We start from the raw sequence: 10,674 nt of genomic DNA on the forward strand, positions 1-10,674 counted from the left end.
TTTTGTTCCCATCCTACATATATCTCATGATTCTCTTGCCTTATAATTCCGTTGTTCCAATTTCAACTTGTCTTGTATTAGCCAAAGAAAGAGTAAGGAGAAGGAACCCTAGTCCTTAGCCACCAGTCCAGGATGCAGATATTCGTGAAAACCCTGACGGGGAAGACGATAACCCTTGAGGTGGAGTCTTCCGACACAATCGACAACGTCAAGGCAAAGATCCAGGACAAAGAGGGTATTCCTCCCGATCAGCAGCGCCTCATCTTCGCCGGAAAACAGTTGGAGGATGGTCGCACCCTCGCCGACTACAACATCCAGAAGGAGTCCACCCTCCACCTCGTCCTGCGCCTCCGAGGCGGCGCCAAGAAGCGCAAGAAGAAGACGTACACCAAACCCAAGAAGATCAAGCACAAGCACAGGAAGGTGAAGCTCGCCGTCCTCCAGTTCTACAAGGTCGACGACTCCGGCAAGGTTCAGAGGCTCAGGAAGGAGTGCCCCAATGCCGAATGCGGCGCCGGAACCTTCATGGCCAACCACTTCGACCGCCACTACTGCGGCAAGTGCGGCTTGACCTATGTTTACCAAAAGCCCTCTGCTTAATTTGCTTTCTCAACTTTTCATTTTTATTAGTGCGGTATACAGTGCCTCATTCTTTCGCTTTCTTCATAGCTTCCTTTCTAGACATTTTATCAACACCGTTCTCTTTAGTATTTTTTTAACTATTCACTTCAATACATTACTATTTAGCCTGTTTGATTTTGTGTTTTTGTATGTTATGTTCCGCTCGTTTGTCTTTTCGTATTTACATGTTGATCGCTATATAAACGTTTGTTTAGCCTCGATGGTTATTGTTTATAAACTGGTTATTGGTTTTCCATGTTGCGTATAGAGGTGGGCAATGTTTACAGGGCCCGACCAAAACTGCACTAATCCATGAAGTGTGAAACAGGCGGGTTGGGTGATCAAAACCCAACATGGTTTCGTGTTTCCCTTACCCTCAAAACATTTGAGTTTGTCTCTCATCGTCTGTGTCACTAATTCTCACCCGCTCTCTTGTAAGACTTGTTGCTTGAACTCTTGCGTGAAGTGTGATTCCTTTACCATCCTTTCCCTTTCTTTGGAGCTCGTGATGGAGGTTGGAGTCGTCTGCTTGTGGCTTTGGGTTTGCATTGCTGGTGTTCTCTATACCAATAAGCGAAAAACCAAACATGCACTATGTTGTTTGGTTATTTTTGGTGAAAATCAAAAGGCTAATGATTTTTCCTTGTAACTTGTAATCATTATCGTTTTTTCAATGGTAGAAACTTTTCAAAGATGAAAAGGTTTCAAGGGAGAAAGAAATTAACCATTTAATAATACTAATTGGAAGTCACAAAAGTAGTCCTTCAATGTTATTTATGTTTATAAAAATATGAATTTCATAAGCTCTATTCAACTTATTTTAATATGTTTCTTATAATTGTTTATTAAAAATGTTATTTTTTACTTATGCTAATAAATCTTATTTTCAATTTTATAGCATAAACTTATGCAATAATAAGAGTATTGAATAAACACTCAATTAAACGATTATTTTACTGAACCCTTAGTTTACAATGATGAGTTGTTGACAGGTAGATACATAATTATTGATTTTAAATCTTCACAGACAAAACGATTTCTACTCATCTTCTAAATTTATTGTATAAATTAGTTCACCTCAATGCACCCGTGAGAATATGTACGAAAAGAATATCATTGTATCCACGGCTAACTCGAAGCTTCTCGTCACTGTATCTGCGAAGGAAAATTTAACTAATGAAGTATAGAAGAGAAAAGTCAAAAGCATAAAATTCTACAGTGAGCCGCAAATTCAATACGGATACTGGATGGATTAAAAGACAACATAATATCTTGGTTTATGTCATCTTACAGAAGCTCCAATGTGAACTTGTTTTTCAGATTTAGGGGATATCCAAATGGGCCACCAATTATGGCTGCATCATCCATTGTAACGTCATACAGTTTGGTGCCAGTTTTCCTGTCAATTTTTGGGGAAAATATCGATCACAAACATTCAATCCAACTGATACATTTCAGACACACAATTCCAGGAATACGTATAGATAGATAGATAGATAAATGAATGAACAAAACTCTTATTTATTTTTTAAAAATTTGTGCTTGTCAAGCTCTTCGGTATCTCTATTATTGACCCACTCCTATCCTTTCTAAACTAGCATACAAAGTCAGCTATGGTTTGCTCATTACATCATCATATATCATGGCATACCTAGCTAACTCCATAGTCTCATACCATATATGATATTTTTGACAATGCTGTTCGGATATAAAACAGCCTTTCTTTTAAGTTGGGATTCCTTACTCAGTAGTTTTCTTTCTTTTTTTTGGTCAACTACTCAGAGTCGTAAACCTTAAACAATGGACACTTACACAAAATTTCCATTCATGGAGAACTTAAGCCCAAGCAAGATATCAACCAGCAACTTTATTCTTCCATTTTTCCCGATAATCTGCAATGTTCATCGTAACATCCAAACTGAAGATATAAAGCAGCTTATGTGCATATTAATATAAATGTTCAGGATGAGCCTGCTACCTGTTTGCCCATAAGACCATTGGCTGCATTCTCTAACCAACTATCCGTCACAGTCTAGAGAATAAGTTGTTAAAATAAGTAAAGAAAACTTCAAGACAAAAATCTACATTAAAATTAGTTTCAAACGCTACTGCAAAAATAAATGAACTTCAAATGAATCAAATAACTAACAGTTGGTACTCCTTGTTTGGATTTCCGAAATCTACCTGTGAATTCCATATCATCTGCCACTCCCCCTCTTCTAGTTCTGGTTCTTCTTCACCAGTATTTTGCTTTAAGGAAATGAGTTCATCGATTGCCTGTTGGAATTAAGAATGTGAAAAACAGTGACAATTGAAATATTCCCGTTATGTTGATAAAAACATTTAAATAAATAAATCGGTGCTCTTACCTCTTTAACACCCATACCTGAGGAAATTGCTGTCAATACCCTCTGCCTAGGTTCAGTTTGCTTCTGTAACACAAATGTGGTTCCCTGCACTATAGATATGTTGCTATAAACATTTAGAAATATAAAGCAAATATAGGAATTTCATGCGACGGACAATTAAGCATTTTACTCAAGGACGCGAACAAAAGACTAATAAAATGACGTCTCTGCTGAAAATGCCTAATCACCTTATTTCCTCTTGAAATACGAAGGTGTCCCGAATGCGACAAATATGTGGTGTCTAACCAACCCTTTGCTTCATCTCCAAGTAGCTTAAATGGAACTGGATACGGAATTTTAAATGGAAGAAATTTAAAAGAAAAAGCAGCTCTGTCAAACCTAAAAAGGATTCTTTTTCCATCTTCAATTGATGCTGCTGCCTGTGTAAATTGAGAGACATAAATACAACACAACTACTAATACTAACCCCAAAGCACTATATGGGATTGGACACATATCAATGTCACTGGCTCTCTCAAAAACATAATTTTCAATTTCAATAGATGCAAGAACAGAATAACAAAATATGAATAAGCACAAACACAAATGGGAATTCAGCAACTATGTTAGATGCAAAGAAACAAAAGAAAACCCTGAAAATTCATATTAAAGCTCAATTTTTTACAAGGTAAGTGAATCAGCCGCGAACAAAGCTTATAACAACATTGAGAAGAGAGAGCCAAGCTTAGACTTTATGTGGTAGAGTTCATTAAACAATATGGACTATTGGCAAAGCCTCTTAAAGGATTTGCAGGTTCATGTCTTAGTGTTACCAAGTGTTAAAAAAGGAAATGTTGAATTTAAACACAGATATGTATATTAAATTTATCATAACTTCAATTGAAGTTATTTAGTATTACCTCCACTTTGAGCTCACCGATAGCATCAGAAAATGACACAATATTGCATACGCGTGGATCATTTGTTCGTAGATAAACCTCTTGAAATACACTAAAAAAGTCAACCCCAACAAATGTTCTCTGAAAGAGCAATATAGAATACCACATTGAGACATCAATTATCAATTTATGGAGTAAGTCTTGAACAGGTCATGACACTAGTTCCGGAAGCTGCTATAGTGTTGAAAGAGTTTAAGCTCAATATGCTTAAACATAAAGACTGGATTCCATCTAGAAAAGGATAATATATGCTGATTTCCATTAGGGATTTAACAAAATGCCTGTATCAGTATCCATGAACACTGCTCCTTCCTCCAGTGTTACTCAAGAGATGACCTTATTTTCATATTTACTGAATGAAACAGTCATTCCAATCCAAGAATTAAAGATGAAGCAGCTTTTCAAAAGTTATCTAGAAAACCTTTTAATTTTAAACCGCTGAAAATGAATAATACGCTAATTCTCAATAAAATAATAATAATAGTTTCAAATGAGTCATTCAAAAACTGAGTGGTTCAAATCACAATCAACCGTCTGTTGTGAATTTTGGAAAAAGGCTGAGTGGGCACCAAATTGCTGACATGGCGGTCAACTTTAGCGAGTCGGTGATTCAACGATAATTTGCACGTAATTTAATATTTTTTAAAATCAAATATCGACCCAATGTATAAATTTAGGCATTGGGCAATAATTAAAAGTTTAAAATATAAGAACGTCAATAAACCATTGGAAAATATGTTCACTGATGCATCCAAAAAACAACCTGAATCGGGGATGCCGTTCCGGGTCTTGTGGTGAAAATTAGCTGCCAGCGACCCTCGATCAAATTTGAGTTCGTCTGAAAATTTTAATTTCATGAATTTAAAACATATATAATTTATAACAAGGAGTAATAGTATGCTCGGATCCTAATACTGGTAAATATTGTGGAATCATTGAAGCAAATCCTGATTCTCGAGCACATGATATTCATTAAAACAATTGGTAAGAGCAATAACCCGAATCTAATTTAAAATATAAAGAAAAAAGCTAACGTGAAAACATATTGGAAAAGAAGGCGAATGCAATGAAATTGAAGACGAACCGGATCAGGAACACCGCCTAAACGTTCCAGGACTTGAACGGCACGCTCAACTGCCTGAAGGACACATTAAAGGAAGAAAAATGAACGATTAATTCAGAAACAAAGTTATTAGAGAAACGTGGGATAGAGAGAGAGAGAAAGAGAGAGAGAGAGAGAGACATTGAGCTGCTGAGGAGAAGAAGAACGTCCGCGTCCTTGAATGCCAAGAAGAGCTTCGATGAGTGAGTTCTCAGATTCTGTAAAAGATATCTGTTCAACTTGTGAAGACCGAAACACGAAACGAACTTTTGAGGGCTTGGGAGAAACAAAAGTTGAACGAGAACATGGAGTGAATGAGTGAAACCCTAGATTTGCAACTTTCAGAGCCATTCTTTTTTTTCAGTTATGTGGGGCGAAGAATAATTGTTGGCGCCAAGATGAAACTGAAATACGTGGCAACGCTGGAAAGAAGATGAAGATATTATCCCTTTTCTGCACCACTTTCAATATCCCCGCTAGAAAGCCATTCATTCAATGCACTATATCTGTATGGATATTTTGGTGTGAGATAAATCTCTTGCATTCACTTATACTACAGCAAATTTGGAATTTTTAGTATTTTTATGTTTATAACGTGTTAAAAAGACGTAAAAATCTATAATATATTTACATACTTGTGATTGATGAACAACTGTTCAAGGCATCGTGTAAGAATGCTAAAATGATTTAGAAAAATAAATTATTTTTCAGATTCTTCTAAAATTTACAAAGAATTTCTTCGCCTTTATGAATTATATTTTTATTTATCAGAGTTTGCGGCCCCTTTTATTCACGAACGAAAATGAATAAACTATTTTACAATCAAACTAACATTTTTGCCAACACCGCGTATGGGCTTAAAGATTAAAATAATACATTTTTAAAAAAAAATTATCAAATTAAAACAAAATTAAAACATATTTCCTGTCTGGGGTATTTTTTAGCCACGTCAGCTCTGATTTCGTATATTAATCAGACGAAATTATTTTTTTTATTTTAAATTTATTCATTTCATCTAAAAGAGGGACGAAATAAGTTAAATATTGACATCTGTCATGCATTTTGTATATGTGAGAGGCGAAACGATGGACATGTGTCAAGTTACTATTAATTCGTCTCAATTTAGGACGAAATCATAGGATCTGGACACGTGGTTAAATCTTATTATTTCATCCGTAAAAGAGACGAAAAGGGTCCGTAATTCGTCTCCAATTTAGACGAAAAGCATTTCACTTTTTTTTGTCCGCTGGTCCGTCCCTTGTGGCTGCACCCTTTTGTCCAACCAAATGTTACTATATAAAGTGTGAAATGGGGGACATTGAAAATTGAAATCACGGTGAAGGTGTTTGAAAACCACATTGAAAGGGCAAGGTTATACGTTTGAAGATTGGAAAAGTTTTGAGGTTAGTAATATTTACAATTTTTTGTAATATTTTTGTAATTAAAAAGTTTTAATTATTTAATTAGAAATAGTTAAAATTTATGAATATTTAATAAATATATTTTTATGTAGATTGAAATTAAAAAATAACATTTTAGATAATTAATAAAAAATTTAAAAGTTTATAGATATTTAATATAATTTTGTTTAATTAAAAAAATAATGTTAGAGTTGTTGTGAATATTTTATTTTATATATGTGAAATATATATTAAAAATATTACATTTTATATAATATAAAATAATGTGAAAATAAAAATATGTTTGTGTGTTACAAATAATTTATTTATATTATTTATATAAATAAGTATAATTGTAAATAAATATTGATATGTTTTTTTTATAAATAAGTATAATTGTAAATAATTATTGATATGTTTTTTTTATAAATGCAGGATGAATGATATTATTATTATTGTGTATTGGAATGGAAAAATTGTTGTTGGAAACGAAGGTGTGACATTTGAAGGTAACAAAAAAATGATAAAGATAAGAAGAGGGATAAGTTATATGAATTTAAAGAAAAAGATTCATGACAAGTTGAATCTTAGTAATGATCATGTCATATCTAGAATAATTTCTCGTTTTATGGTTGATTCAAGCGCTAAACAATACAATGCATTGGATATATGTGATGATGAAAACATTGATTGTATGATTAGTGCGTATCAACAACAAAATATTACAACTTTTATTGAATTATACGTGGATATTGCATTTGGTGAGAGTTCAAGAGGTGGGTCGAATATGTTGGACTTAAGCTTATCAATGTCACCGCCTAACTCTATGGAAATTCTCAATATAAATGTTACAGAAGGTATAAATTATATTGTTGTAATTTATTTTTAATTTTTTTTAGTTACAATACATATTGAAAAAGTGTTTGTATTTTGAAGGATATAGAGATTTATGCAGTTATGAAGATGAAGATGATGAAGTCAATAGTGATGATGAAGTCCATAGTGATGATGAGACAGATGATATTGATGAAGGACATATTCCATTAGATAGCTCATCAGATACAGACATTGATGGTGATTTTGATTCAAACTTAAATTTACAACAAGAAAATGTTGGAGGTAACATTTAAAAAATATATTGATTAAATTGTTTATTTGTTATAAATGATGAATATTGTATGTTTAAATGTAGTTGTAGGTGAAATACCTTTTTGGAATGTAAGTCCACATTACAAATCTATTAATTGGGACCACCCAGACGAAGAAATTGAAGCTGAAGAAATTAGTGAAGATAATTCATGGGTTATTGGAGATGCGTTACATGTGGGTTTGTTATTTGACTCAAAAGATGAAGTTAAAAATGCCTTAAAACAACATGCAATGAGAATACATCAGAATTATTTTGTTGTTGAGTCAAAACCAACAAAGTTGCATGTGAGGTGTTTAAACCATAACAACGACTGCCCATGGAGAATAAGAGCATCATTGCTTAAAAATTCAATCAAGTGGAAAATAACAAGGTGTGGCAGTAAGCATACATGTCTCAACCCTACAATCTCTCAAGATCATACCAAACTAGATTCAGATTTGATTTCGTCATGCATAATTGGTAAGTTTTGAATAATATCTTATTTTGTCACATCTTTTTTCTATAAAGATACTTAGTTCAATTTTTATTGTTGTTTTGTGCAGGTATGGTTAATCTTGAACCATCATTGCCTATAAGTCTAATTCAAGAAAGGATGACAACTCAATTTGGATATAAAATTTCATACAAAAAAGCTTGGAAGGCAAAACAAAAGGCAATTGTAAGAATATTTGGTGATTGGGATGAATCATATGCGACATTACCAAGATGGTTAGAGTATATGCAATTTCATGCTCCAGGTTCTATTTATAAGATTGAAACGAAGCCATTTGTTGTTGGACATCAGGAGGACAACAGATTTAGAGTATTTGAGCGATTGTTTTGGTGTTTTCATCAATGCAAGGAAGCATTCAACTTTTGCAAACCTATTATTCAAATAGATGGAACATTTTTGTATGCTAAGTATCGTCATACATTGTTGATTGCAACAACACAAGATGGGAATAATTGTGTCCTACCACTAGCATTTGCTATTGTTGAAGGGGAGACTCTGCCAGCATGGGAATGGTTTTTGGCAATGATTCGTGTCCACGTAACAAACAAGACAGGAATATGTTTAATATCTAATAGACATCAAAGTATCAAAAGTGCTGTTTCAAACCCACATATTGGATGGCAACCTCCTAATGCATACCATGTCCGGGAGCGACCCATTCCGGTATCTGGATCCAGACAGCACAGCACAGCAGCTCAGCATGAACTTACCGTTACACGTCTACCCACCTAAACATGTAACTCGGCTCTATAATGATGCAAAACATATATCTCAGCATGATGCACACCGCTAAAATTATTTTAACAGCTCAGCTAAGGCAAGTTTAAGATAGATCAGCCAAAATCTCAGCATTTTAAATCAATTAACAGCAGTTACAGCTTAGAAAATAGCTTTTATTCAATAGATCTAACAAAATCATATCAAAACATCTTAAAATAGCATATTAAACAGTTCAAAACGTAGTTCATAGGCTAAAGTAAACTCCCCTTACCTCAGAACGACGATTCACACTAGATCTACTGAATATTACTTGTTTTATAGCAAGATTCACCGAAGATTTGGCTTTAGAACGGAGTTTCTCCTAAGAATACCATGAACTTCTATGAGAAAGAGAAGAAGAAGAGAAACGAACGGTAAATCTAGCTTCAAACTTAAAGAAACTTACTTCAAATCCTTCAGAATAGACGTAGTCAGATCTGGCGAGAAATCTAAGTTTATGAAGGTTTAGTGTGAGAGAAATGGTGGTTTTTGGCCTTAGAACCTTTGAGAACCTTGGATAGGGGTGAAGAAATGAAAATTTCGTGTGAAGCCCCCTTTTTATAGAAATTTTTTGAAATTTACTGTTCACCGCCGGAATTTACTGTTCACGCCGGAAACACTGTTCAGAGCACTATTCATGCCGGAAAATACTGTACACGCACTGTACGCGTATGTGACGTCAGCCATGACGTCATGATGATGTCACTGATGACGTCAGCAGTCACTGTACATACGCGGTTTGCACTGTTCATACACGGTTTGTACGCGGTTTGCACTGTTCATAGGCGGTTTTACTGTTCATCCGACATTGTTCATACGGTACTGTTCACCTTTTTTTTTATAAATAATTTCAAACTCCATCTAAATCTATTCCAATACCAAATAATCCTTCAATTAACATTGAACAAGTATAAAATATTATAGATTACTCAATAATAAATCTCTAACCTGACAATTCTCCCCCCGAAAATAAATTTTCGTCCTCAAAAATTTTATCACTCAGAGAAAAGATGAGGGTACAACTTTCTCATTCTTTCCTCTAACTCCCATGTGGCATCACCAGTTATTGGGTCCCAAACAACTTTTACTAACCGAATAGATTTGCCTCTAAGTTCCTTAACTCTAGTTTCCTCGATACGAGCAGCTGGGACCTCGACAGACAAATCATCTCGTAACTCCACAACATCAGGCTCGATTACATGATATGAATCCGGAACATACTTTCTTAGCTGCGACACATGGAAAACATTATGTAGTCCTGACAACTGAGGTGGTAGTGCTAATTCATAGGCTACTGGTCCTCTACGATGTAATATCTGATACGGTCCTATGAACTTAGGTGTTAACTTCTTGGCTCTTAAGGCTCGCCCCACACCTGTAGTGCGTGATACTCTCAAGAATACGTTATCACCAACCTCAAATTCTAGAGGTCTTCTGCGTCGGTCAGCATAAGATTTCTGTCGACTCTGGGTAGCTCTCAGCTTTTCTCTAATAAGTTCAACTTTCTCCTTAGTTTCTTGCAGCATTTCAGGTCCAACCATCAAATGTATACCATCTTGGAACCAACAGATAGGGGTTCTACACCTTCTGCCATACAGAGCTTCAAATGGTGCCATATCTATACTCGAATGGTAGCTATTATTATAAGTGAATTCTACCAAAGGAAGCATATCCTCCCAATTACTCTTCTGCTCTACAATACAAGTCCGCAATATATCCTCTAAGGTCTGAATAGTATGCTCAGATTGACCATCTGTCTGCGGATGATATGCAGAACTCAACCTCAACTGTGTGCCCATAGCCTCTTGGAAACTCTGCCAAAACTGGGAAGTGAATCGAGGA

The 10,674-nt window shown here is 34.8% G+C and overlaps 2 protein-coding genes across 5 annotated transcripts; one reads left to right on the plus strand and one right to left on the minus strand.

The window, feature by feature from the left end:
- The first annotated feature begins 91 nt into the window (after positions 1–91).
- On the plus strand, positions 92–734 carry LOC113872080 (ubiquitin-40S ribosomal protein S27a-like). The gene has a single exon (XM_027509331.1). The coding sequence runs from the start codon at positions 133–135 to the stop codon at positions 598–600; it is 468 nt and encodes a 155-aa protein (XP_027365132.1). The 5' UTR covers positions 92–132; the 3' UTR covers positions 601–734.
- Positions 735–1,540: 806 nt separating this feature from the next.
- On the minus strand, positions 1,541–5,551 carry LOC113872078 (probable plastid-lipid-associated protein 12, chloroplastic). 4 transcript variants are annotated; one of them, XR_003505833.1, is made up of 11 exons: positions 5,172–5,536; positions 5,013–5,066; positions 4,692–4,766; positions 3,890–4,009; positions 3,218–3,409; positions 2,991–3,074; positions 2,806–2,898; positions 2,600–2,653; positions 2,434–2,539; positions 1,913–2,020; positions 1,550–1,776 (listed from the first exon to the last, which is right to left on the minus strand). XR_003505833.1 is itself a non-coding variant. In XM_027509326.1 (11 exons), the coding sequence occupies exons 1-11, from the start codon at positions 5,379–5,381 to the stop codon at positions 1,695–1,697; spliced, it is 1,152 nt and encodes a 383-aa protein (XP_027365127.1). In that variant the 5' UTR covers positions 5,382–5,536; the 3' UTR covers positions 1,554–1,694. The 4 variants fall into 4 exon arrangements, 3 of the variants coding, with proteins under 3 accessions (XP_027365129.1, XP_027365127.1, XP_027365130.1); XM_027509326.1 differs by having other exon boundaries at positions 1,554–1,776; positions 2,434–2,513; XM_027509328.1 differs by lacking the exon at positions 3,890–4,009 and having other exon boundaries at positions 1,541–1,776; positions 2,434–2,513; positions 5,172–5,551.
- Between the last annotated feature and the right edge of the window lie 5,123 nt (positions 5,552–10,674).

Source organism: Abrus precatorius, unplaced genomic scaffold (genome assembly GCF_003935025.1).
Source record: "Abrus precatorius isolate BTA unplaced genomic scaffold, Abrus_2018 Scaffold7, whole genome shotgun sequence".
Lineage (NCBI taxonomy): Eukaryota > Viridiplantae > Streptophyta > Magnoliopsida > Fabales > Fabaceae > Abrus > Abrus precatorius.

Excerpts from the sequence above, each read along its gene's own strand:
- LOC113872080 (XM_027509331.1), top strand. The coding sequence starts at position 133 with ATGCAGATATTCGTGAAAACCCTGACGGGGAAGACGATAACCCTTGAG.
- LOC113872078 (XM_027509326.1), bottom strand. The coding sequence starts at position 5,381 with ATGGCTCTGAAAGTTGCAAATCTAGGGTTTCACTCATTCACTCCATGT. Across the intron at positions 3,410-3,889 it reads TCGGTGAGCTCAAAGTGGAG|GCAGCAGCATCAATTGAAGA; the intron begins GTAATACTAAAT and ends CAATTTACACAG. Across the intron at positions 2,021-2,433 it reads TCCATGAATGGAAATTTTGT|GAAAACTGGCACCAAACTGT; the intron begins GTAAGTGTCCAT and ends AAAAATTGACAG.